The sequence below is a fragment of the Acomys russatus genome, chromosome 19 (genome assembly GCF_903995435.1).
Source record: "Acomys russatus chromosome 19, mAcoRus1.1, whole genome shotgun sequence".
Classification (NCBI taxonomy): domain Eukaryota; kingdom Metazoa; phylum Chordata; class Mammalia; order Rodentia; family Muridae; genus Acomys; species Acomys russatus.
In genome coordinates this window covers 18,826,330-18,853,702 of record NC_067155.1, presented here as the reverse complement: position 1 = coordinate 18,853,702, position 27,373 = coordinate 18,826,330, and the positions used below count along the sequence as shown (strand labels likewise).

The 27,373-nt window shown below is 56.5% G+C and overlaps 1 protein-coding gene across 1 annotated transcript in view; it reads left to right on the top strand.

Annotated features, from left to right (window-relative positions):
* Positions 1-27,373, top strand: part of Sipa1l3 (signal induced proliferation associated 1 like 3) — an 86,852-nt gene that overhangs the window by 2,609 nt on the left and 56,870 nt on the right. The window contains exons 2-7 of the mRNA XM_051162778.1: positions 1,039-1,169; positions 9,463-9,651; positions 10,357-10,531; positions 11,914-12,017; positions 15,158-15,315; positions 23,516-24,092. Coding sequence (XP_051018735.1) covers positions 1,039-1,169; positions 9,463-9,651; positions 10,357-10,531; positions 11,914-12,017; positions 15,158-15,315; positions 23,516-24,092 — 1,334 coding nt within the window. The remainder of the gene's footprint in view (positions 1-1,038; positions 1,170-9,462; positions 9,652-10,356; positions 10,532-11,913; positions 12,018-15,157; positions 15,316-23,515; positions 24,093-27,373) is intronic.

Genomic DNA, 27,373 nt, shown 5'->3' with positions numbered 1-27,373 from the left:
CCCATTATTTTCGGCTAGCCTTGGACTCACCCAGGAGCACTCGGAAACAGGGGCTGTCAGTTAAATACACAGAATACCAGGGTCAGAGAACAGGAGGTAGACAGCCCCAGAATTCTTGAGTTTTCTCTGAGAGCAACATGCAGACTTTGAACCAGAGTCACACGGGCTGCTGGCAGCGTGCCACCACAGTTAAACAAACCAACACCAGGGTTGGACATCGGAAAGAACTGTTTCCCTGTACGGTTCTCCATGCCTTGTCTAGGGAAGGGGAGGGCAGAAGCCTGGCTCTCTGGCTCGGTTATGGCTGCCACCCTCAGCATTTCTAGAGGCATGGTCAGGCACAGGCGTGACTTAGGGATCTGTGTCAGGCCCCTGAACAAGTCTGAGGCCCTGGGCTCCTAACAGCCAGCATTTAAGCTGTCTGCTTACTGTGTGCCAGCCGGGTGTCTCATTGCTGAGTTAAGTCCATTTAACTGCTAAGAACACCATCATGTGACCTGGCTGGGGCCGTACATCTAATCTCAACCCAGAATTTCTGTGTAGCCTCGGGGCTTAATCACCTCACAACAGCTAATGGGGAGCTAACCCTGCAAGCTGTTAACAGAGCCATGAGTAATCTCAGTGGCCCTGCGTCAATGACCCGCTGTGATCTCACTCTCACACACCAGCTCTGCCTTGTGCCTCAGATTAAAGTACTGGGGTTTCTCCACTGGCCTTAGACTCATGAGTTTGTTGTTTTGTTTTTAAAGATTTATTATGTATATGGTGCTCTGCCTGCATGTACACCTGCAGGCCAGAAGAGGGCGCCAGATCTCACTGTAGATGGTTGTGAGCCACCCTGTGGTTGCTGGGACCTTTGGAAGAAACAGTCAGTGCTCTTAACCACTGAGCCGTCTCTCCAGCCCCTGGATTCATGAGTTTTGTGTGAGACTGCCACCTGCCCCTCAGCCCCGCCCGGCACGCGGCGAGCAGGCTGCCCAGGGCTTGTGCCCTCCCCTTCCCGACGTCTCACTGCACTTCCTTGCTCTCCCTCCCCAGAGCACGCCAACTACTTCGGCGTGGACGAGAAGCTGGGCCCCGTGGCGGTGAGCATCAAGCGGGAGAAGCTGGAGGACCACAAGGACCACGGGCCTCAGCACCAGTACAGGATCATCTTCAGGACCCGAGAGGTAGGTGGGGCCCGGAGCATGCTGGGTAGACAGGCACCGGAAACCCTGCCCCCTTCCACGCGCCCCACCCCCACCCCCCCACCCCCCAGTGACCAGGTTCTGGGCCAAACTCCCTGGTGCGCTCCTGTGAATCTGTCTGTCTCACAGAGGGGAAAACCGACATGGCGCGGCATTGTAGCAGATCTGTCCGGTCTCACAGAGGGGAAAACCGACATGGCGCGGCATTGTAGCAAATAAGAAGCCAAGCCAGGATCTGACCCTGGCAGGTGACTTCACGGTTCAGGGCACAAGTCTTATTATCAAGAGATTGACTACAGTGAGCATTTAAAAAAAAAACAAAAAAAACAAAGGTGCTGGGGTGTGTGTGTTAGGATGGGGAGTCATTTCAGGCCTCAGGACTTAAGGAAGACTCCAAGCCTCAGCCTGGGCAGGCCTGGGCATCGCAGCAAGCCCTGCCATGCTAAGCAGCTTTGACCTCTACCAACCAGCCCACTCCATTCCGAGCAGAGAATCCCTCTGTCCTGCCCAACCATCCGGGTATTAAAGCTTAGCTCCAGCAGTGGGGGACGGCGTATTGCTGTACCCCAACACCAATGCAAGTGATTTGTGGCAGCAGTGTGCTTCTGTCTTAAAGTCACAGAGCTTCACTGATCTTGGTCACCCATAGGTCAGGGCTCTGCACAGACCATGGCTCTTCTCTTGCCCTCAGCCTGCTTGGCTCTGCGTGAGCGCCATGCTCTTCTGTCACCAGCAAGTTCTCCTCAGTCCTAGGGACAGGGACCACGGTCCGGGTCTTCTGAACCCCGATAGCTTTCCGTGCGGAAGGCGGAATCCCTCTGCGGGGCCCCTGACTGGCTCTGTATGGATCCCATACCCACACTTTGGGCCCCACACTGCCAGGGGTGAGAGAGGGTGAGATAGGTGGCCAGATGTAGGGCACGCTCCACCTTAGGGCTAGCGCCACCGCCCTCGCGCTGAGATTGACAGTTCCATAGGAGCCCCCGGCGGAGAGGAGGCCCTCAGCAGAAATGCAAGGGTGCTTTTTGGTTTTGAGAGCATGTCTCCCGCAGCCTAAGCTGCTGCTGACTCTCCTGCCAACACGCACTGCCCTGTGCCTCTGAGTTCCCCACCACCACCCAGCAGTTAGCAACAGTTGCACAGTGACAGCACCTTCTGAACAGACACGGAAAGGCAGCCGCCAGCTGACACAGGCCCACGCACGGGTGATGCCTGTGTGCCAGGCCCACATACTGGCATAAAAGACCCACTGGCCACCACCTCCAGGGACTTGGCTTTGAGCTTTGGCACTCATCCCGGCAGGCAGTCGAGGCACTAAGGACAGTCACCCCACCCAACACAGGCGTTCATCTAGATGGCACAAGGCTTGTAGTAGCTGAGGAGAGTGGACCCCAAATCACACGCGCAGGCTGCAGGCGGTCCTCCAGCCATGCCTTAGCCCCCTTCTCTGCTCACCTTTCTGGCCAGTTGAGCACCAAGGCAAAAATGTGAGGTGATAGTTAGCCCAGCTTCAGAGTGCTTTAGGTCAAGTGAGCAAATGCTGTTGACATGGTGTGTGTGTGTGTGTACGCGCTGGAGTGCACGCATGTGTGTGCATGTGTGTGCATGTATGCGCATATGCGCACTCATGAGAGATGCATATTCTTGCAGCAGCAGTGGCAGCAAACAGGCTTAGCACCGCGCCGCCAACCCCACGCTCTGCCTTCACCTAGGCTAGCCCACATCAGCCTCCAACCCCACGCTCTGCCTTCACCTAGGCTAGCCCACATCAGCCTCCAACCCCACGCTCTGCCTTCACCTAGGCTAGCCCACATCAGCCTTGTGGTGTCCTGCCCTCATTCATGACAAAGCAGCTGCAGAGCAATTAGGCCCCTCCAGGAAGAGGCAGGGCCAGGCCTCTCTCTGTCCGCTGTCCGTCATCGTCTGGCCACCGGCTCCAGCCACCTCAGGGAGTCACCTGACACAGGTTAGACCTCCTCCACCGCTGCCACCACCACACTGGGCCTGTTGGTGATATATGAACTGAGACTTTGGCATGCGTACAGAGCCCATGGAGGTGAGAGGAAGGCACCAAAGGCCCAGGGGCTGGGGTTAAAGGTGGCTGTGAGCCACCATGTGGATTCTAGGAGCTGCACCTGAGCCTTCTGCAGGTGTTTCTTCATTTCTTTCTTTCATTCACTGAGACAGGGTCTCTCTGTGTAGCCTTGGCTGTCCTGGAACTCTGTAGACCAGGCTGGCCCCGAACTCACAGCGATACGCCTGCCTCTGCCTCCTGAGTGCTGGGATTAAAGGCGTGGGCCACCACACCTGGCACAATACACTAAGTGCTCTTAACCACTAAGCCATCTCTTCAACCTCTCAAAGGACAAATGACAGTCTATCAAGTGCATGGAGGGCCGTGATGCCTCAGTGCTCCTTCACTGGGACAGGCGTGGCTCTCCTGCTGTGGCTTCTGTTTGATAGCTGGGAGCTGATGCTGCCCTGGCCTCGGGGCCACAGATCTGAGGTACAATCGTCCCACCAAAACTTACTGGACACCGTCACCTCACAGCCCCATGCGACACTTTGAGGGTACAGAGCAACCAAGGCAGCAAAGTAACCTGCTCTGTTGGGGAAGGTGGCAGTGCTACACAAGACACCTTCAGCTGGTGGCAGACACAGCAGGGTAACCATGGCTGTGGCAGGTTTCAGACACGATGGGCAATATAGGGACCTTGGAAATATCCAAGACCTTGGGGAGCTGGTGCAGTGGCCCACAGCTCAAGTTCACATCTAGCCTGAAATTCTGTGCACACGCAGGCACACGTGCACACACACACACACACACACACACACACACACACACACACACACACAAATATGAACACCACACAAGCTTTTGTCTGCCCTCCCTCACTTATAGACCACGTGCAGCCCCCAGCCATGAGCCCAGGCCTTGCAGAGCTCCCCAGTGAGGCCCTCAGGCCTGACCCCTGCGCCCCCAACCTCTGGAGCTGGAGGAGGAGCAGTGGACCGCCAGGCTGGCCTTGTTCCAGCAGTTTCTCTGAGCTCTTACCACAGAGGTCCACAGTGCCCACAGATGAGGGCACCGGAGCCAGACAGAGAGTTATTCTTCCAAGGTTACCCAGTGGCAGAACCAGGATGCCCTGCTCCTGTCCACTCCTGGCCACCAGTATCTTCGGGGCCGAGTTGGGATCAGACAGTCCTGGGCTGTCCTTCACCGGCCCCACGACTTGGACAGGCAACTGTCCTCCCCCCCATGCCTCGGTTTCTTCCTCTGTCAGACAGGCTTGGAGCTGTGACCTGACTCCGAGAGAGGTGGGACAGGCTCTTAGACTGAGGCTGGAGAGTGGCTGCACAGACTTCGGGGCAGGAAGAGTTCTGCGTGCCAGGCCCTGGCATGACTGACAACCTGTCATAACTGTAGCTCTCTAGGAGGGCAGGGGCCACACTGGGGAACTAGACAGAGCTCCATCCTCCGGCCCACGCACTTGCCTCTGGCCCCTGCAAATCAGAGCATGGGCCTAGGCTGCTTTCCAAGCCAGCAGGCCGGCCTGTCCCAGATGGCCACCCCTAGCCGCCAAACAGACAGGCTCCAGCGGGCCCGTGTCTCTCGGCAGATGGCATGTGAGTGTTGGCAGAGCCAGGCCTCCCACCGAGGCAGGAGCAAACTCAGGCTTGGCCTTAGGCACCACACACCTGGCCACTGGCTCCTCCCTGCCAACCACTGCTCAGATGACACACGGGGACCACCTGGCCCAGTGCACTCCTTCAGCCTGGCAAGTGGGGATCTTTGGCAGACCATTGAATCGTGTTGTTTTCTTTTCAGTCAGGCCCTCACTCTGTGTCCAAGCCTGGCGGGAACTCTCAGTCCTCCTGCCTCAGTGTCCTGCATGCTGGACTGCAGGCATGTACTGCTGTGCCTAGTCAGGCTCTGGCTTTGAGAGACCTGGGAGTTTGGGTTTTTACTGTGTGTGTGTGTGTGTGTGTGTGTGTGTGTGTGTGTGTGTGTGTGTGTAAAATACCTAATGCTGATTGTTGGGAGTTTCAGCAAACATAAGTGTGCAAAGTAGAAAGGGAAAGGTCTTACAAAGTAAAGAAAGCAAGTGTGATCCTGTTGGGGGCTATGCCGGGGCTATGCATGTTCAGTCAGCCCGTCTGGTTTCATGTGTGTGGGACTATGCATGTTCAGTCAGCCCGTCTGGTTTCATGTGTGTACCTTCCCATATCTCTGCTGCATCCTGTCGGGGAGGCGGGGAGGGGATCCCCCCTCTTCCGTTGGCCTTTTAAGGTTTTGGCTTATCTGTGGCTTTGCCCGCAGCAGTGAGGGTGTCTGTCTGCCCAGCTCTCACTGTGTCCCAGGCACAGCGGTGAGCTCTCCGTGTGAGCTTCCGTACTGGATCCTTCAGCTAGCCAACGCTGGCCTGAACGCTCAGTCCTGTTTGGTTTCCAGAGTGTGTGAGTTGCAGGGGTGTGCAACCACACCTGGCCACGGTCGGCGTCCTTAGTCCCGTTTTGTCAATGAGGAAATAAGACTCTAAAGTGGAAATATTGAAAGTCCCAGGCCAGCCAGGGCCATACAGCAAAACTCTGTATCAGTAAAAATCTACATAAGTCAATTATGGCAGGGCACATTTGTAATCCTCGTGCTTGAGGGGTGCATGAGTTCGAGACCAGCCTGGGCTCTGTGGAACAGTCTCAAAAATTAACAAGGACGGGAGGGAAAAAATGAGGAAGGGGATGAGGAGAAATTTAGCAATGTGCTCAGAGCTAGGGAGAAAGTGAAGCTGGGGACCCAACACAGGCGACAGCTCCCTGAGCTCCCTGAAGGGTACCTGCCACCAAGAGCGGCCAGCATACACAGGGCTCCATCAAGGGCTTGACTCTCACAGCTAGGCCCTTCTTTGCTTATGTGGCATTGTGTCCTTTCACAGCTCACTTGGTTCGTCACCCTTGGTAAAGGGATACCAGGAGTCAGAAGGCTCGCAGCAGGAGAGAAGGGGCTGGCAGGGGGACAGGGGCAGGGGCACTGGGAGGAGGGGCTGCGGTGCTAGGGGGAGGGGGCGGAGGTCTGAGGACCAATGACCCAGCAGTCCCAGCTTCTCCTCCCCTGGCCGGAAGGAAGAAACAGCCCTTCCAGTGGGCAGTCACCAGGAGCAGTGCAGCCGCGGGCCACCTGTCCCCAGAGCAGGCTTTTTGGTCCACACTGGCTCTTGGCTGCAGCAAAGAGCAGAGCGCTGCAGAGCGGCCTCAGCAGGATGCATTTAGGAGACCCTTGGCGCCATCACCACTCCCGTGTTTCATGCTTGCTTTGCTCAGGATAAGAGGTGTGTGTGTGTGTGTGCGCGCGCGCGTGCCTTTGTGTGCTTGTGTGTGTATGTATGTGTGTGCCTGCGTGTGTGCGCTCGCGTGCACACGTGTGTGCCTGTGTGTCTGTATGTGAGCATGCATGAGTGTGTGTGTGTGTGCGTGTGTGTGTGTGTGTGTGTGTGTGTGTGTGTGTGTGTGTGTGTGTGTTAATGAGCCTCCTCAGAACAGGAGCTCCCAGCCATGAGGCCAGCCTAGTCCTTGCATGCCTCTTGCCTGGCTCCTGTTTGGCAGGGCGGGCTGCGTGCCTGGCAGAACCACGGCTTTTGCCACTATTGACTGAGGAGAGCGTGTTTTTACAGTTAACACCCTCATCTTTTGTGTTCACACCGCAGCTGCAAGTGTGTTGGGGTGCTTGGAGCAGGCCCTCGGGAGGGCCTCCCCCTGTGGTATGTCAAGTACGTGTCGTGTTGTGCATTCTTGCTGCGGCCTCCACGCACTCTGCCTGCCCCAACCTGGCGGCTAGAATCAAGCTAGTGTCGAGAGGGCATGTTTTGGGGGGCTCTCTGGAATAGCGGGGTGTAAATCGGAACAGCCACTTGGAAAACTACCTGACAGTGTCTGTGAATCTAAAGATCAGCGTGTCTGGCTGAGTTAGCAATCTGTCTCCTAGGTGTAACCCAAGAGGAGGTGTGTCCCCGGGCACTGAGCGGCGCCTCTTCGGGGATGGGGGGTAGTGGTGGGGGGCTGTGGGGGGACATGCCGCCAACAGTGCTGCTGCTCTCAGTTGTGGAAGCACTGTGCATGCAGGCGCCGGCAGTGACTAAATCCCCGGCTCTGCAGACGTCCCCCTGTCAGCGCACCATAGCGGGGTCCCATCAGCACACACCTCAGAGAAACAGACCAAGCTGGGCACGGCGGGGCATCTGTCACCCCAGACCTTGGGAGGCTGAGACAAGGATCTCAAGTTCAAGCCCACCCCAGACCCTAGAATGAGACCCTGTCTCAAAAACAGAAAGAAGCGGAGCATGGTGGCCCGAGCCTGTGACCTCAGCACTGCAGAGGGAGGAGCAGGAGGCGGGAATCTGAGGCCAGCCTCGGCTACACGAGATCCTGGCTAGCCCACCATGGTTCCATCCCCCGCCCCCAGCAAACGCCTGACAAAATGACTGAAAGATGCAGGAAAGTCTGAAGCAGGCAGGAAGAAACCGGCCCCGGAGGTCAGAGTGCCCCAGGCTAGTCTGGGTGATAACTGTTTAGGTCTTGAGCCTTTGGTGTGTATTACAACAATTATGTATGTGCAGGTTGTGCTAGATGGCAGGGTTAATATTTTTTGGGTTTTGTTTCTTTTTTTTTTTTTTAAGATTTATTTATTACATATACAGTGTTCTGCTTGTATGTACACCGGAAGAGGGCACCAGATCTCATTATAGATGGTTGTGAGCCACCATGTGGTTGCTGGGAACTGAACTCAGGACCTCTGGGAGAGCAGCCAGTGCTCTTAACCTCTGAGCCATCTCTCCAGCCCTTTTTTGGTTTGTTTTTGTTTTTGTTTTTCGAGACAGGGTTTCTCTGTGTAGCCCTGGCTGTCCAGGACTCACTCTGTAGACCAGGCTGGCCTCGAACTCACAGCGATCCACCCGCCTCTGCCTCCCAACTGCTGGGATTAAAGGCGTGCGCCACCACACCCGGCTAAGTTTAGTATCTTCAGGCATCTTGGTGTTGCCTGCCTTTAGTCACAGCCCTCAGAAGGCTGAGACAGGAGCTCTGCAAGTTCAAGGTCGGCCTAGGTTATATAGCAAGGCCTTTGTCTCAACAACAATAACAACAAGAAAAGAGATAAAGCTCTCAGGAGACGGAGGAGGTAGATGTGAGTCGGAGGCCAACCTGGTCTACAGAGTGACTTCCAGGACAGCCAGGGCAGAAGAGAGAGGTGGGGGAGGGGAAAGGGAACACGAGGAAGAACGCTAATCTTTACACTGATGTCCCCCAGCAAGAAAGCCCCGGCCAGTAAAAGGTCATGAGCAGACAGGTTTCTCACACTTCATTGCCTGGAGTTGGTCACGTGATCAGCTGTGGGGAAACTTGGAAAGTAGTAACATCCAAGGGCACAGGGAAGAGCTGTGAGGTGGCCGCTGACTAAGTAGTCTCAACCTCTGTGGCACAGCAGAGCCAATTGAGAGGGTTTAAAGTGTCCCGCGCTCACCCAGACACACGTGTACGCACAAGTGTGTGTCCAGCCCCACCCCAGAGCAAACTGGAGCACCCGGTGATGTTTCTCATGAAACTGGTTGAACCACAAGGAGAGCTACCTCAAGACCCAGGCCGGCACCAGCGTCCTAGGCAGGCAGCTCTCCTCAACTGTAACACAAGCCGTGGCAGGAAGGACCGAGGGCGCCTGCCTTGCGGAGCCTCTTGTTCGCCCGGGGTCCCCCTCCCCTCCCCTCCCACCTGTCGGTTCCTGGGGGTCTTTGCCCAGTCTCTGCACCTAGAATGGGTTAGCACAGCCAGCCTTCCTCACTTAGGACTGCCTGGTTTTGTCCTTCGGTCAGAGTCACAGGAAGGGAGGTCCTGGCTCTGAGCTCTTATGACCTCTCTCATCATCCCACCCCTCCCCCTTTTGGGGGAGGAGCAGGGATTGATTTGATTTGGGTTTAGGTTTTGTTTGTTTGTTTGTTTGTTTGTTTTTGAGTAGGGAAGATAACCTCTAACTCTGTAGCCAAAGATGATCTAACACCTCGTCTCTACCTCCCAAAAGCTAGGATGACAGCCCACCACACCCAGCTGCAGTCTTCTTCTACCGAGGCAGCCTCACTGTGTATCCCAGGCTGGCCTTGGCCTCAGAATCCTCCAGCCTTGACCTTCGTAGTGCCTGGGGTTCCAGAAGTGATCACCAGGGCCTAGCTGCACCCGTCTGTCAATGCTCCCCCCCACACACCCCTGACCACCCCTCCTCTCTGTCGAGCAGCTCACCACGCTTCGGGGTTCCCTTCTTGAGGACGCCACGCCCACGGCCACCAAGCACGGGACGGGGCGGGGCCTGCCCCTGAAGGATGCGCTGGAGTACGTCATCCCTGAGCTCAACATCCAGTGCCTGCGCCTTGCCCTCAGCACCCCCAAAGTCACCGAGCAGCTGCTAAAACTTGATGAACAAGGGGTGAGCCTTCAGCCCCGCCCCCGCAGCCCTTCTGGCTCCTTCTCTGCACTTATTTTTACCAAGTAACGACTTTCTCTCATAGGTTAGGTTGAGCAGCAGGAGGGGCGCCATGGGCACATTGTGAGGGTACCAAGAGCAGTGTCACAGAAACAGCCTGGGAGTGAGACTGACACTGCAAGGTTTATGTGAGAGAGGGAGAGAGAAGCGCGCCAGCACACGCGCCAACACATGAACACAAACCCACCCGCTGCCATCTGGCCCATCCGTAGCCCCTGGTATTGCTTTTTGGACTTCCAGGCATGTGCAGACCCCAGGGAGCTGAGGTTTCGCCCTGGCACAGTCTCATCCTGTGCCCAGACATCTCCTGTAGGAGACCAGCCCTAGCTCCCAGCCCTGCCTTAGGGACATCATAACACTCACACAGTCAGAGAGAGACAGATGACAGAGTGCATGCCTTCCTCTGCCGCCTGGTCCCTTCCTACTGGCTGCGGCTTGAGCCCAGCAGTGACTGGGTCCAGCTCCTCAGGATTCCCCACACCCCGTCCCCTCCAACCCCAGCACCTCAGGACTCCCCACGCCCGTCCCCTCCGACGCCCAGCACCTCAGGACTCCCTGAGCCCTATCCCTCTGACCCCCAGCACCTCAGGACCCCCCACGCCCCGTCCCCTCTGACCCCTCGCGCCCACTCTGTTGTCCTGCCCACAGCTGTGCCGCAAGCACAAGGTCGGCATCCTCTACTGCAAGGCGGGCCAGGGCTCCGAGGAGGACATGTACAACAACGAGGAGGCCGGCCCCGCCTTCGAGGAGTTCCTGGAGTTGCTGGGCGAGAAGGTGTGTCTGAAGGGCTTCTCCAAGTACGCTGCCCAGCTGGACGTCAAGAGTAAGTGGGAGCGTGGGAGGCGGGGACAGGCAGGTTGCTGAGTGTGAGCGTGGCCAGGGCTGCACAGAGAAACCCTGTCCCAAAACATCAAAACAAATGCCTGGCGGTGGTGGCGCACGCCTTTAATCCCAGCACTCGGGAGGCAGAGGCAGGCGGATCGCTGTGAGTTCGAGGCCAGCCTGGGCTACAAAGTCCAGGACAGCCGGGGCGACACAGAGAAATCCTGTCTCGGAAAACAAAAAAAAAAAAAAAACAAAAAAAAACAAAAAAAAAAAAAAGAAAGAAAGAAAGAAAAGAAAAACAAAAACAAAAAACAACAAAAAAGCCAAAATAAGAGTAAGTGACTTGGGGCAGGACTTTAATCCCAGCTCTTGAAAGGCAGACGCAGGTGGGTCTCTAGATGAGTTTGAGGACATCCTAGTCTACATAGTGGACTCCAGTCTAACCAAGGCTACAGAGCAAGACCTTCCTCATAAATAAATAAATAAATAAAATATATGGATGGATGGATAGACAGATAACGAGGTGAATGCTAGATAAATGATAAGTAAGTGGGGCCGAGGGAGGCATCAAGACCTGCCTCAGGATGGAGCGCTCCACCGCAGGCCCTAGATTACGCACGCATGCACGCACGCACGCACGCACGCTCGTTCGCCTGGCCAGCAGAAGCTCCCAGGTCTGGCGGTGCCACTGTGAGAGTGCAGGCCACCGTGAGGATTACTACTGTCCCCACTCGGGAAAACAGCACCATGTGTCCCGGGGAGGTTTGACGTCGGTCCCTGTGTCTGACTCGGCAGCTGTCCTCCTAGACCTGTGCCCTGCACGCTCTGCCACAGGCGTCAGAGGTGAGGCCTGGGCGTAGCCACGGCACCTGCAGCAGCACACCCCAGGAGCTCCACGGGACCCTGTGTGATGTTTGCGGAGCAGGGACACCAGTGAGGACCACGCGTCACACATAGTGCATCTCTGGAGAGCATGCACTAAAGGATGCCTTTTCTGTGCCAAGTCTTTTATGAGCGTGACAGTACAGCGAGGGTTTGTTTGCATGTAGTAAACTCTAAAGACACTTGTGCAGCCGGGTGTGCATGGTATATGTAACCCAGCACTCAGGAGGCCGCGTCAGGAGGATTGAGTGTGAGGCCAGCCTGGACTGCACTGCTAGACTTTATTATTGTTGTTGTTGTTGTTGTTAATTTTCATTAATTTTAATTTATTATTGTTATTATTATATAATGGGAGATTTCTTCTTTATTTCTTTCATTTTCAAAGTGTCAGTAAAAGCATCGAGTTAAAAGCTAACAGATGGTCTGTGGGATCCCATGGGATTGGGCAGAAACCCAGAGGTTTAGGGACTGTGGTACTAACTGGTGTTTCTGTCCCAGCGGACTCCACGGGGACCCACTCGCTCTACACGACGTACCAGGACTACGAGATCATGTTCCACGTCTCCACCCTGCTCCCTTACACTCCCAACAACAGGCAGCAGGTCAGTGGTCCCCAGCCAGGGCACAGTCCGTCTCCTCCTCCTCCTTCACCCTCAAGACCGGTGGCCCACCTGCCAAACCCGTCCATCCTCCCAGGGATGCCTCTGCTGCCATGGTTCTGTGATCTGGAGGGAGGTCTTGGGTCTTGGATGCCCTCGGGGTACCACGGCCATTTCACTGGGAGTTCTAGACGCTACTCAGTGTGAGGTGATGCCTGGCTGGTAGTGCATCTCCCGCTGGTCTTGCCTCTCTGCTTCCTCCAGCTCTCCCATCTTCTTCAGTGGTTTTTGAGTCCCCAGCAGTTTTATGAGCGAGGAAAGTAAGTGAGTCAACAGAACCCAACCACAAACGCAAACCAGATTGACATAAGGCAAGCAGAAGACGGGGTTACGTAACCCAGGGTTCCTCACCTCCAGCCAGGCGGGAGTAACGCCTTTAATCCCAGCACATGAGAGGCAGGGGCGGCCACATCTCTGAGTTCTCAAAGCCAGCCTGGTCTACAGAGCGAGTTCCAGGACAGTCAGGGCCACACAGGGAAACCATGTCTAAAAAAAAAACAGGGCCGGGTGTGGTGGCGCACGCCTTTCTTGGGAGGCAGAGGCAGGAGAATCGCTGTGAGTTCGAGGCCAGCCTGGTCTACAAAGTGAGTCCAGGACAGTCAGGGCCACACAGAGAGACCCTGTCTCGAAAAACCAAACACAAAAAGGATTCCTTGCCCCCACTGCTCTTTGTAGTGCCTCCATTCACAGGTCTTCCCAGTGACGGCGGGGATGCTCTGTGGCAGTCCGTGCTCTCAGCCCACCACCCAGCCACACCAGAAGACAGAGGCTGGCTGGGCCTGCAGTGGAGTGGTCCATGAGCCAAGCCTGAAACACAACCCCAGAAAGGGAGAATGGTTCAGGAGCCAGGGAGGTGACCTCCCAGAGGGTGATGTGGGTTCCAGGGAAACAAAGGGTAGGAGCTGCGAGATAGCAGTAGACACATGGCCAGGGGCCTGCAGGAGACTGCAGCTCTGCTGGCTCCCCCTCCTGGGCAGGGTAAGCCAGCTGAGCCAGCAGGACAGCTCTTCCTACCTTTTAGTGGGCAGGAACCCAGAAAAAAAAATCTTTTTGTTTGGGGGTTGGGTTTTTTTTTGTTCTTTTTTTCTTTTTTTCTTTGTAAGTACAGATCACAGTGTAGGTTCTGTAGGCCAAAACTAGTGAAATAGAAGCCACTTCCTAAGGCTTTCCGAAGAGCATGCTCTCAAGAGCCTCGGCATCAGGACTAAACATAAACTTGAGTCCTTCGCCCCTTGGTAGCTCTGTAACCTCAGGAAAGAGATGGCCCCTCCCTGAGCTGCGGGTCCTTCCTCCACACAGCGGCAGCGTGGGTACTGGGAGAGATGCTTGTTTCCATGCGTGGACCCTGAGCATGAGGCAGCCAATACCATTAGGAAGCAGGGACCAGTCCTGAGTACTGGGGACTGGCGAAAGCTTGTCCTGTAGAGTAAAAACCAAAAGCCAGTTGGGAGAGGGGGTGTCGCACCTCATGCCTTCATCCCTGCATGACAGAAGGCAGGCCACTCTTCTCTGCGCCAAGTTGTCCCATCTTACCAAAAGCAGCCACAAGGTCATGAATTTAAGGTGGGCCTAGGAGGTAAGCCTCACACGGGGTCAACAGCAGGAAGCAAGTCTTATACACAGCAGCCTCCTTCATATATGCATAAAGAACTAGAAAAGCAACAGACCCAGACCTGGAGAGACTGCTCGGTGCTCAAGAGCGCTGGCTGCCCTTCCAGAGGGCCCAGGTGTGACTCCCAGAACCTACATGGTATCTTACAACTGCCTGTAACTCCAGTCCCGGCGGATCCAATAACGCTTCTGGCCTCTGAGGGCACTAGGCACACACACGGCACACAGACGTGCGTGCAGGCAAAACACCATACACATAACAATTTAAAATTTTTAAATACCGTTCATGCCAGGCATGATGCTGCACGCCTCTAATCCCAGTCCTAGAGAGGCCCAGGCGGACCTCCGTGAGTTTCAGGCCAGCCTGGTCTACTTCACGCCAGCCTGGTCCATTTCAGGACTCCCAGGACGGCCAAGGCTATGGAGAAGAAAGACCTTGTTTCAAAACAAACAAATGAAAAAGAACTAACAGGCTGGGTAAAGGAGTCCAGGCAGGGGTGGGGCTGGGGGGCCAGGCTGGGCCTTTAAGGCCAGGCTGGGCACTTTAGGAAAACTGTCTCAAAATAAAATAGTTAAGAACAAGACAAAAACCAAGCATGGTGGCCAGCTCCCTTCGTGGGGCAGGAGGATCAGGGGGCGGAGATTTTCCTCCATTGCTTCCTGAGTTTGAGTCCTAGCCTGGCCTACGTGAGACCCAGCTTCCCCAGCTTCCAGAAAAGAAGTAAAAAGGGGGAAGTCAGTGTAATCTTGGCAAAGAAACAAGGCGTCTTGGAAACACCCAGTCTGGCCTCCCGTGGAGACAGAAGCAGGAGAGAGAGGCCATGGCTCCCTGGGCCATCTGAACCTCAATTCAGGACTCCAGGAGAGAGAGAGTCACCTAGAATCATCCCTGCCTGTGCATTCTGGCCAGACTCTGCCATTGTCCATGGGCCCCCCCCCCCCCAGCAGATCAAAGGCCACCACCCCAAGTCCTCCTGCAGTGACTGCTGCTTGCCACACGTGTCAGGATGTCAGGCTGTTCGCTAGGAACTAAGGGTATGGTCACAGGCAGCAAGCAGAGCCACGCCCCGTGTCCTTGTCCCTGACCACCTGAACGGGAAGAGAGCGATGAGGGACAGGGACAAGGAGAGACTCTGTGAGGACCGTGGCCCTAAGTGTTGGGTAAGGAACAAGAAAGCAAAGAAAGGCAGGACGGGTCTTGGAGATTTGCTATAGATGACAGAAATTCCTCAGAGACTGGGGGAGCTGAGGAGGAAGGAAGCCACTGGGGCTCCGAGGCGAGGCGAGTCCTGCCACTTGTAAGAAGGAAGCTTTTCTGGAGTGTTTGAAGAGGGCACTGGGGTCTCTTCTTGGCTTTGTCTTTCCCTTGAGTGAGGAGGCCTGACTCCGGCGCTCACATGCGCCCTCTGGTGGGCGTGGGGAGGGTTCCCAGCGCCGGCCTGTGACCCTCCCCTCCTCCCGTCTGCTTCCAGCTGCTGAGGAAGAGGCACATCGGGAACGACATTGTGACCATCATCTTCCAGGAGCCAGGCGCCTTGCCTTTCACCCCTAAGAGCATCCGCTCCCACTTCCAGCACGTCTTCATCATCGTCCGCGTCCATAACCCCTGCACGGAGAATGTCTGCTACAGGTACGGCCACCCGTGTCCTGTTCGCCACAGGCAGGCAGGCCCTGAAATGCTGAGGAGGGTGCGCATAGACACACGCCCCACCTCACCTCACTTCCTGGCTCCCCGGTTCCCATCTTAGAACTTCCCGCTTGGAAAACCCACCTGGGTCTGGCTCACGGGAAGACACGCTTGTGTTTACTGGCTCTTGGGCACACCATGGGAAGGTGCAGCTGTGTGTCCCACAGTCCTTCCAGGAGCTTCATTTTCTTTTCTTTTTTAATATTTTATTTAATTTTTAATTTATGTGCTTTGGTGTGAGGGTGTCAAATCTTGGAGTTACAGACAGTTGTGAGCGGCCAAGTGGGTGCTGAGAATTGAACCCGGGTCCTTTGGAAGAGCAGGCCGTGCTGTTAACCACTGGGCCATCTCCGGCCCGAGGAGCTTCATTTTCTACCCATATTTAATTTAACGTCCTCCCAGCAAGGGGGGTGGAGCTTGACTGGCCTGGAGGCGGAGCCCAGCTCGCAGAAAGCTCTTCTGGCTTGTGCAGAGTCCCAGCACTGCATGAACCAAGCACAGTGGAGTGTTCCTGTAATCCCCCGTGTTGGGAGCGCATGGGGGGGCGGGGTGGGGGTGGAGTAGGGGGGGGTGGAGCCCAGGCAGGAGAATCAGCCGTTCAAGGTAGTCCTCAGCTATGTGTCAAGTTTAAGGCCAGCCTGGCCTGTATGAGACCCTGTCTCAAAATGGGGGAGAAAGAGAACACACACACACACACACACACACACACACACGTGCACGCGCACACGCGCTGCCGGAACCTGAGCTCTGGCTCGACTGGAGTCAGGCGCCTGAGGGAGCTGAATGCCTGGCCTGGCACAAGGGTGGTGACCGAGAGGCAGGCCCAGAGGAGGCTGGGGTGGACGCTCTGCAGGACCGCCCCTACGGGTGCCCTGCTCACAGTAGTAGGGCTGGGGCGTGTCGCTTGAGGAGGTTTGGGGGACAAAGTGTCACCGTGGAGGCTAGGCAGGCTCCACCTCGGCCCCTGATGGTTAGGATCGGGGCTTGGAGCAGGGGGTTTAGCTCACACGTAGACATGTAGCCCAGGTCTTATGGCTGTCCCCAGGGACAGAGGGACAGCCCTTGGAGGCTAGGAGAAGGATGGAACACGTGACCCAGCAGTCCAGGCCCAAGGCTGTCTGCTCACACCTGCTGTTTCCCACTGTTGGGGCATGGTATAAAATCCAGAGAATACAGAAGGGCATGCGGCTGCATCAGTGCCCCCCACCCCACCCCACCCCACCCCCAGCCATCCTCACAGAGGCGCCACACGTGCCGCTTCTGTGTCCCTGTGGTGAGCAGGCTTCCGTGGTACAGGGGCCGGCTGGCCAGAGCCTCTGCTGTACGGCCTCGAGGCTTCCGCTCAGCGACCTACAAGGTCTCTGCATCCCAGACCAGGACATGCCTTTTCTCTCATGCGCCTGCCAGACATGCCATTGAGTGGCCGTGTGACGTGGTTTCCCTGCTGTCCTCCAAGGACGGGTGTTGGGGCTGGTCTGTGGTGCCTGCACTGAGCCCCTATTTGGTTTTGGTTTTTTTTGGGGGGGGGTGTCTTTTTTGTTTTTGTTTTTGTTTTTCACTCAATGCAGCTAGGATCAAGTATGTGGCTGTGTAGGAAGCGGTTGCAGTGGAAGGGGAGGGTGAAGGGGGGTGAGGGGGGGTGGGGGCAAGGGCGGGGGCGAGGGAGGGCAAGAGGGGGGGCGAGGGAGGGCGGGGCGAAGGGGGTGAGGGAGGGCGAGGGTGGGGGCGAGGGGGGCGAGGGAGGGCGAGGGCGAGGGGAGGTGAGGGAGGGCGAGAGGGGGGTGAGGGAGGGCGGGGCGAGGAGGGTGAGGGAGGGCGAGGGTGGGGGCGAGGGGGGGTGAGGGAGGGCGGGGGTGAGGGAGGGCGGGGGCGAGGGGAGGTGAGGGAGGGCGAGAGGGGGGTGAGGGAGGGCAGGGGCGGGGGCAAGGGAGGGCAAGGGCGGGGGCGGGGCGAGGGCCCGTGCACACAGCAGACTCGGTCTTGGTTAAGCCAGCGGTATCTAGCAGTTTGATTTCAGTGTGCAGCTGTAGCTGAGGTACACTGCTGTGCAGGACGCGTTACCCAGCAGCTGCTGGGCACTGGTACCATCATTCATTTCCCCGGCCCAAGGCCACCCCTCCTGTTACTGGAACATACTATGGCAGCTGCAGGATGCTAGCCAGCACCTTAGACTGTGGGCTGAGATCACTTAAATGGTGCCGGGTTATAACAGTTGGCTGATGCTCCACGCCACAAAGGTGGCCCTGGTGACAGAAGACAGATGTTCCACATGCCAGCCAGCATGTGCCCCAGAGGTCGGCAGAAGGCTCAGGTGGCCTGGTGCCCTCTCCCCTCCCTCCTCAGTCCTTTTCACTTCGGTGAGGGAATGGCACAGGGCGGCAGGGCGGTGGACATGCTAGGCAAGGCTTTCCCACTAGGCCTTGTTGTGTTTGGCTGGCTGGCTGGTTGGTTTTCACTTCTGGACCGGTTTTGTATTGTTTTTGAGGCAGTTTCACCCAGTCCAGGCTGGTCTCAGGTATGCTGTCTAGCTCGAGACAGCCTCAAACCCATAGTCATTCCCCTGCCTCGGCCTCCCAAGCACTGAGATTATAACCACGAGCCACCGCGCCCAACTTAATATGTCAAAGCGCGCGTCAGTCGAGCCTTCTTCAGGGCCTGGGGCTGCAGCGCGGGGGTCGTTTTGGTATGCGTGTGTAGACGTTTGTCTTACGGCAGCGCTGGGGTTGGACACGGAGCCTCACTCGTGCTAGGCAGGTGCTGCACCACTGAGCCAAACCCCAGCCACGCCCTCAGCTTTTTTGAGGCAAAGCTTTGCTATGTAGCACAGGCTAGCCTGCCACTCAGCTATGTAACCCAGGCTGGCCTCAGCAGCATGAGTGCTGGGTGGCACTGTGCTCAGCACCCTGCCTCCTCTCTAAGCCATCCTCTCCTGCCTCACAGTCCCAGTCGCCTGCCCCCTCCTGCTCCCCCTCCTCCCCTCCTCTCCTTTCCCTTCCTCCCTCTCCCTCTTCCCCCTCCCTTCCCTTCCTCCCCCTCCTTCTTCCTCCCTCCTCCTCTTCCCCCTCTTCCCCCTGCTCCTCCCTCTCCTTTCTCCTCCTCCCTCCCCCTCTTCTCCCTCCTCCCCCTGCTCCTCCCTCTTCGTTCTCCTCCCCCTCGCCCTCTCCCTCCCTCCCCCTGCTCCTCCCTCTCCTTTCTCCTCCCCTCTCCCTCCCCCTCCTCCCTCCCCCTCTTTTCCCTCCTCCCCCTGCTCCTCCCTCTCCGTTTTCCTCCCCTCCCCCTCCTCCCTCCCCCTCTTCCCCCTCCTCCCCGCTCCTCCCTCTCCTTTCTCCTCCCCTCCCCCTCCTCCCTCCCCCTCTTCCCCCTGCTCCTCCCTCTCTGTTCTCCTCCCCTCCTCCTCCTCCCTCCCCCTCTTCCCCCTCCTCCCCCTGCTCCTCCCCCTTCTTTCTCCTCCCCTCCCCTTCCCCCTCCCCTTCATCCCTCCTCTTCTTCCCCCTGCTCCTCCCTCTCCGTTCTCCTCCCCTCCCCCTCCTCCCTCCCCCTCTTCCCCCTCCTCCCCCTGCTCCTCCCCCTTCTTTCTCCTCCCCTCCCCTTCCCCCTCCCCCTCCTCCCTCCCCCTCCCCCTCCTCCCTCTCCTCCCCCTCCTTCAGGCAAACTCAGGCTTGGTCTCCAGCGTGACTTCTTCCTGATGCACAGCCCTTTTCTGTTGGTTTTTTTTTTTTTTCCTTTTTAACAATTTAATTTAAAACGACTTTTATTGTGCAATATTTTAAACATTCCGAAAAGTGCAGGAAATAATGGAACAGACACCCATGTGCCCCGCCAGCAGATTGAGCAGATGTTAGCATTTGCCTTGTTTGCTTCAGCGTTCCCTCTTCTCTTTACTTCCAAAGAACGAAAATGTTAGCGATGCAGCCACAGCTGCCCTTGCCAACTCCGAGGCGCCCACTCTCTGGGCAGACACACCCTCTGTGCTGTGGGAAAAGTCCTGAGGCCAGCCTGCCCTGCCCTGCCCTCCCACCTGGCCCCATTGTAGTCCATAGTCCATGTGTGTGTGTGTGTGTGTGTGTGTGTGTGTGTGTGTGTGTACACGTGTGTGGATGCACACGTAATACATACACACGTGGGCATCATGTAGCCCGCTGACCTCAACCCCTGTGTATCCAGAACCTCCCCAGTGCTGGGATTACAGGCATGCGCCACCATGCCAGGCTAATGTTTCGGAGGGCCTTAAAGGGCCAGTGGTACACACTACAGGCGCTGAGAAAACAGTTGTTGAATTAGTAACTGCACGTGTTCTAGAAGCTCCTGCCGAGCTCTAGAGGATTAGGGGCCCTGGTGGCCACACATTTTCTGCTGCAGCGATGACTTCTCATCTTTTGTCATTTCTTAATGGCCACCGGCAGCCTCCCTGTCCTCCCTGAGCCCAAGGCGTGTAAACAAGCCCCACCCCTCAGCTAACAGCTGTTGTCCAGAACCCTCAGCAGCTGTGAGTCAGGACTGTGAGGGAAGCCAGTCTGCCACTCATCATCAAGTGCCAAGGGAAACTGTAAGACTCATCTCCCGTGAGGCAGCTGCTCCATCAGGATGGGCCGGCGATCCTGGCTGACCTGTCCGGGGCACCGGCACTGCCCGCCATGGCCATACATGTGTCATGCCCTTCTCCCTGTGTCTGTCCACACGACACCCTTACTTTACTGGGGCCGGTGCTGGAGAACCCACTGGGCACAGGCTGGCATGTGTGTGGCCCTCCTTCGTGGGAGGTGACACTGTGCCACCAAAGATGGAGATGAAAAGTGGAGGCCACGTGAGTCTATAGGGCCCCGCAGCCGCCTGCCCTCCAGTCTATAGGACCCCACAGCCGCCTGCCCTCCGGTCTATAGGGCCCCGCAGCCGCCTGCCCTCCGGTCTATAGGGCCCCGCAGCCGCCTGCCCTCCGGTCTATAGGGCCCCGCAGCCGCCTGCCCTCCGGTCTATAGGGCCCCGCAGCCGCCTGCCCTCCGGTCTATAGGGCCCCGCAGCCGCCTGCCCTCCGGTCTATAGGGCCCCGCAGCCGCCTGCCCTCCCGTCTATAGGGCCCTGCAGCCGCCTGCCCTCCGGTCTATAGGGCCCCGCAGCCGCCCACCTTCTGGTCTATAGGGCCCCGCAGCCACCTGCCCTTCAGTCTATAGGGCCCCACAGCCACCTGCCCTTCAGTCTATAGGGCCCCACAGCCACCTGCCCTTCAGTCTATAGGGCCCCGCAGCCGCCTGCCCTCCCGTCTATAGGGCCCCGCAGCCGCCTGCCCTCCGGTCTATAGGGCCCCGCAGCCGCCCACCCACACTCGGTGCCGTGTGAGGCAGTAATCTTGTGGATGCTCCTCTCTGTAATGGGCCCAGCAAGAAGCAGAAGCCGCTGCCGCTGCCACCACCCCAACCCCCAACAAGGACTTAACACGAAGCTGGCAACAGTGTGGATGGCTCAGGGGACTAGTGGGAACTTGGGCATCTAGTACTAGGGACAGCAGAGAGCCAGTACTGCTGCCCCACGAACCAAGGGACATGAGAGAAGTTTCTAGAAACTGGTGAGAGTGTGTCCCCGGGAATGGAGCCACGTAGCAAGAGCAGTGACTGTGCATAAGGGATCAAAACCAAAGCCCACAGCCCCTGCCTGGGATGGCCTGGCAGGGAAGGGAAGAAGAAAGGTAATTATAGTAAAATATAGTTGTGCACCACTTAACAACTGCCACCCACTCTGGGAAATACGACCTCGGTTGGTCTAACCATTGCGCAGGCATCATAGCGCGTGCTCACACTTGTGTCTACAGACGTACGATACGCGGAGTGACATAGTGCAGGTGGCCTCTCATCGCATCAGTAGGCTGCATGTAGGTGCACCCCAGCATCTTCCCTCCAGCCAGTGACCCCCGCTGACCAAGCTCACTCAGAAGCCTGAGCTTGTGAGGCCCCCGGCGCAGCGGGCTTCCTCTCAGAGCAAGGCAGCTGGCAAGTGTGAGGCATGCCCCTGGGGACTTTTCATGCGCCTTGCCACCTGAGCTCTGACCCTGGGCTCGCCTCCTCCTGCGTGTACCCTTGCCCACTCGGGCTGCCCCCCACGCTGCTCTTTCTGACTAGTGTGTTTCTCCCCCCAAGTCTGGGCTCTCAGCTGTCACTTCCTCAGAGAGCCCCACCTCCACCCCCACCCTCCCCGTCCTGCCCTGGCCCACCGTTCTCTGTCCTCGTCAGTGTCCGTCAGCAGTTGTAGAAACAGGGCATCGGCAAAGCTGAGGGACACAAGAAGCCCTTGTCAAACAGATGTGCGAATGTCACACCACCCTCTGTCAAGATGGCGGAGGGTGCTGCAGAGGTCAAGCAAACGCCAGCGAGCATTGTGCCTGGTCTGGGTCGCCCAGGGTATTGTTTACCCTGTAGTCTGTTTTAGTTTGCTGACTCTTCTGAGAAAGGGGCTTCTGAACCCCAAGCTGGCCTCAAGCATGCTGTCTAGCTGAGGATGACCTGGATTCCGGACCCTCCTGAGTTTTGGGGTCATTGGCATGTGCCACCACACTGGCTCCAGATTTTCAAAGTAAGCTTTGTTGAGATCATTTGCAGAGTCTATCAGTGTCGAGTATCTTAAAAAACAAACAAACAAAAAAACCTGAATTCCACACACGTGTTCCAAGTCCAGCCAGATACCCAACGCTGACAGTGTGTAACAAGCCAGCACAGAACTGTAGCTCTGACCTTTGCCTTAGAGCAGCAGTTCTCAGTTGTCCTAACGCTGTGACCTTTAATACCGTTCCTCGTGCGGTGGTGACTCCCAGCCAGATGGTTGTTTTCATCGCTATTTTATGAGTGTAGTGTTGCTACTGTTATGAACTGCAGTGCAAATATCCGGTATGTAGGATATCTGATCTGTGACCCCTGGGGTCTCAGCGCACGGGTTAAGGACCACTCCCTTAGAGTCAGCCTGAGGCCCAGCCTGTCCGAGATTTTCCTCATCCTCCTGGGGCTGCCCCCGGGGCCTGTCCATGCATTGCAGCTCAAGAGTATAGAAGGATCGGCCCCCCCAACCCTCCTGCACCCACCCCTCCTGCACACACCCCTCCTACACACGCCCCTCCTCCACGCCCCTCCTGCACACGTCCCTCCTGCACCCGCCCCTCCTGCACCCGCCCCTCCTGCACCCACCCCTCCTGCACCCGCCCCTCCTGCACACGCCCCTCCTGCACACGCCCCTCCTGCACCCACTCCTCCTGCACCCACCCCTCCTCCACACACCCGCCCCTCCTGCACCCGCCCCTCCTGCACCCACCCCTCCTGCACACGCCCCTCCTGCACACGTCCCTTCTGCACACACACATGCTAAAGGCATTGGCTGCATCAAGTCCTGTGACCAGGCTGTGGGAGAGGGCCTTAAACTTGTGTCTCACTATTGCAGTTAGACACGACAGAAAGTTCTTTCCCCAAACAATAGAAAACCAGAGCAAATGAAGCCAGGAGCCAAGAGTGGTGGCTGCAACCCCAGCGCTCAGGACGTTGAGATACAGTGTCTCAAGTTCAAGGTCAACCTGGGCTTCCTAAGGAGACTGTCTCACAAAACCAAGGTGGGGCTGAAGACGCAGCTCAGAGGCAGATCACCTGTTCTATATGTGCAAGCCCTGAGTCTGACCCTAGCACTGTGTGTGTGTGTGTGTGTGTGTGTGTGTGTGTGTGTGTGTGTGTGTGTCTGCGTGTATTTGGAGAATATATATAATGTAATATATGTACATAGGCTCGAAGACTTTAATTTCCAATCTAACTAGCAGCTTACTGATTGGATATTCACTTCCATTCATAGAAGAGCAGCTAAAGCCATGGCTCGCTCAGTGTCCTGACGCCACGGCACACTGATGGACAGCAGGGACAGAGAAAGAACTTATATTTTCTTTCAAGAGAGTCCTGTTTGTTAGAAACCGTCTTTTTTTTTTTTTTTTAATACAGGGTTTTGTGTGTAGCCCTGGCTGTCCAGGAGCTCACTATATGGCAGATGAAGCTGGCCACACCCGGCTTGCCATCACCCTGACTAGAGACAGTCAAGTTGCCCGGGCTGACCTTGAACTCCTGACCCTATGGGTGTTAAGGAGTTGAGCCTTTTCCTCACCTCTAAATGGTTTCTCCCTCCTCAGCATGGCCGTGACCCGATCCAAAGACGCTCCCCCTTTTGGGCCCCCCATCCCTAACGGAACCACATTCCGAAAGTCCGACGTCTTCAGAGACTTTTTGCTAGCCAAGGTAATCAACGCCGAGAACGCCGCGCACAAATCCGATAAGTTTCACACAATGGCCACCAGAACGCGCCAGGAGTACCTGAAGGACCTGGCCGAAAACTGTGTCTCCAACACCCCCATCGACTCTTCCGGCAAGTTCAACCTCATCTCCCTGACCTCCAAGAAGAAGGAGAAGACCAAGGCCAGGGCCGGCGCAGAGCAGCACAGCGCGGGTGCCATCGCCTGGCGCGTGGCAGCTCAGGACTACGCCCAGGGTGTGGAGATCGACTGCATCCTGGGGATTTCCAATGAGTTTGTTGTGCTCCTGGACCTGCGCACCAAGGAGGTAGTGTTTAACTGCTACTGCGGGGATGTCATTGGCTGGACCCCAGACGCCTCCACACTCAAAATCTTCTACGGCCGAGGGGACCACATCTTCCTACAGGCTGCAGATGGCTCTGTGGAGGACATCAGAGACATTGTCCAGAGGCTCAAGGTAAGAAAGAGGGCCCAAGCTGGGGGCGGGGGGGGTGTTGGCAGCTGCGGCACTGCACGCCTTTAATCCCAGCACTCGGGAGGCAGAGGCAGGTGGATCGCTGTGAGTTCGAGGCCAGCCTGGTCTACAGAGCGAGTCCAGGACAGCCAGGGCTACACAGAGAGACCCTGTCTTGAAAAACCAAAGAAAGAAAAAAAGAAAAAGGGCCCAGTAGTGGGTTTCTTGCATGTTTGGCAGAAGATTCCAGAAGTATTATAGTGCGTTCCCTGGCCATGCATTAGCCCTGAGAATCAGCACTGTTACACACGTGCGCACATACGCAGCACCCACTGCACACACACATGCAGCTCCCACTGCACACACACACACATGCACACATATGCAGCGCCCAACACAGACACACACACACACACACACACACACACCTCCTTTGCCTCCACTTTTGTTTAACTGGGATCTGTTCTCAACATGGGGATCAGATCGCCTTGGTACTGTGTTCCTAACTCTTAGCTTACCCACCAGGTAAAGGCAAAGAGGCCTTCTCACCCCAGAGGCTGTGTGCTCACCCCTGTCAGTCCCTTCAGGCACCTTTGCCTCTGTTCCATACTCCACGCACACAACCAGCTCTTTCTTGAATGTGCTAGGCAGGTGTCCAACCTCGGGGCTTTCGTGCCACCTGTCCCTTAGTCCCTTCCATTGACACCCTCTTTGGTTGCCCTAGGGCTTACCATATTTTTTGAACCAAGAGACACTTTTCCCCCCAAAAAAGTGGGGGAAGGGGAAATTAGTCTGATTGCTGTTTTTACTGTTTTTCTTGTTTTACTGCTCAAAAAACGGGGTGCGTCTCTTATGGTCCGAAAACTATCCTGCAAGCCTTTTAGTCACAAGTCACCTGAGGTCTCTTTGTCTGGAACTGCAAACTCTGCCAGTAAGCACAGACGGTTTGCCACCATCTGCTGTGTACTTTCTTTCATAGTATGTGGTGGTGGTGGTGCTTTTTTTTTGTTTGTTTGTCTACTTCCCTTAAAAACTTGAGGAGTCCAGATAAAGTGGGTCCACAAGTCTGAGGACAGGGGTCAGCTGAAGGTGGGACGGGGGATAGGCTGCCCGTGTATAACAGCTGGAAGGGCAGGCAGGGTCGTCACTAACATTCCATCCAGCGGCCGGAGACTAGACAGCTCCCGCAGCCGACGGCACCACCGCTGTCGGCAGCCGTGGACAAGCGAAGGCGCTGTGCCTGTGCGTGCGAGCAGCAGAGTTGTGATTCTCACAGGTGAAAGGTCGAGGCGACACAGGTCGGAGCTCAGCGGGTCCCGTTCTAGCGAGGGCCCGCCTCAGTTCCTCACGGCAAGCCAGAAAGGGGGCTACGAGCTTACAGACGGAGATAGGTTACAAGCCTGCCGTTACTGCCACGCGCTGCAGAAGGAGGCGCCTCTGCCAGCTGGCAGAACTGCGAGTGTTTGGAAGGCGGTTTGACTGGCACACGGCATTCTGTTCGGCAAAGCAGCCATCCCACTAGTGCTTACGACCTCCCCAGCCAGAGGCCTTTGAGCACTCCTTCCTGGGAAGAATGGGTCAGTGAGTGGGAATACTTGCTGCATAAGCTCAGGACAAGAGTTCAAACCCCCGGGGGGCTGGAAAGACGGCTCAGTGGTTAAGAGCACTGCCTGTTCTTCCAAAGGACCAGGGTTCGATTCCCAGCACCCGCATGGGAACTCACAACTGTCTGTAACTCCAAGATCTGACACCCTCACACCAACACGTATAAATTAAAAAAAAAGAGAGAGAGTTCAAACCCCCAACACCCACACGAGAAGCGAAACACGGCCGTGCATGGAACTGCAACCCCACCAACGTGAAGGGCAGATACAGAGTGACTGTTGGGGCCTGACGGCTGCTATTAGCAAGTCTAGTTCAGAAAGTTGGAGACCCTGAGGCATAGAGATAAAGTGGGAACGGACGGCACAGCACGCTTGCTGCCCTCCCTGAGGCCTGCATACACAGAGACACAGAAAGAAAAGAAAGAAAATGGCTGGTTACCCCCAAACCAGTCACGCCGCTAGCGCAGTGCTGCCCACAACCTGCACGTCAGGTCAGCGGTGTAGCAAGCGCACTCTTTGGGCATCCCAAGAAGACTCACTAATGGCAGACTGAGACCCCGGGGGTTCCAGTCAGTGCGCACGCGCCTCTTACATCCATACGTGAGCGCTGAGGCCTCGCACGCATGTGACCAAAGCAGAAAGACACAAGCAGCGAGGCTCGGTGTGACCTGGTGTGCTCCATGTTAGGAGATGTTTGTGCCTCCAAGAACAGTGTCACCATGTGCAAGCATGTGGCACAAGACTCCCAGCGAATAAAGGTCACACAGTATCTTAGCCTGCCACCCTCCCCGCCTTACTTCAATACTTAGGATCACTGGGCGGGTCAAGACGCATCAGTGGTTAAAGCAGCAAAGGTTTAGTTCTGATATTACAAGTCCATCCTGAGTTTGAGCAAGGGCTCTGCCCTACCCTCTGTCCAACAGTCTAGGAAATATCTAGAATATTACTGGTCTCGATGGCAGAATCCAAAGGTCCGTGCAGTCTCACACCGGCAATTAAATACTCATTCAGGCTCTAATTGCCACTGTGAGGGGGGGCCGTGGCAGGAAAAACAGAAGTTTAAGGACAGCCTAGGCAATTCAGTGAGAGACCCTGCTTCAAATTAAAAGTAACCAAGAAACCTGGGGTCACTAGGGAGATGGTCCAGTGGGGTAGGAGCACTTGTACAAGTGTGAGGACCCAAGGTTTCATCCCCAGCACGCTACACAAAAGCCAGGCTGGCCCGTGTGCACCTGTAACGCCAGCACTGGCTGTCAGTGGGACTCTGTAGCCACCACGGTCAGGCTGCAGGCTCAGAGAAATACGCAGCCCCAAGGGAACAAGGCAGAAAGCAACAGAGGGCACTGATGTCCTTTTCTGACACCTTCATACACAAGTCTGGGCACACACACACACACACACACACACGCGCGCGCGCGCTCAGTGGTTGACCACTTGCCTTGCCTAAAACCCACCAGTGAGGGGCTGGGGTGTGGCTCAGTGGTAGAGGCCCTACCTAGAATCCCCCAGTGAGGGGCTGTGATATGGCTCAGTGGTAGAGCCCCTGCCTAGAATCCCCCAGTGAGGAGCTGGGGTGTGGCTCAGTGGTAGAGCCCCTGCCTAGAATCCCCCAGTGAGGGGCTGGGGTGTGGCTCAGTGGTAGAGCCCCTGCCTAGAATCCCCCAATAAAGGGCTGGGGTG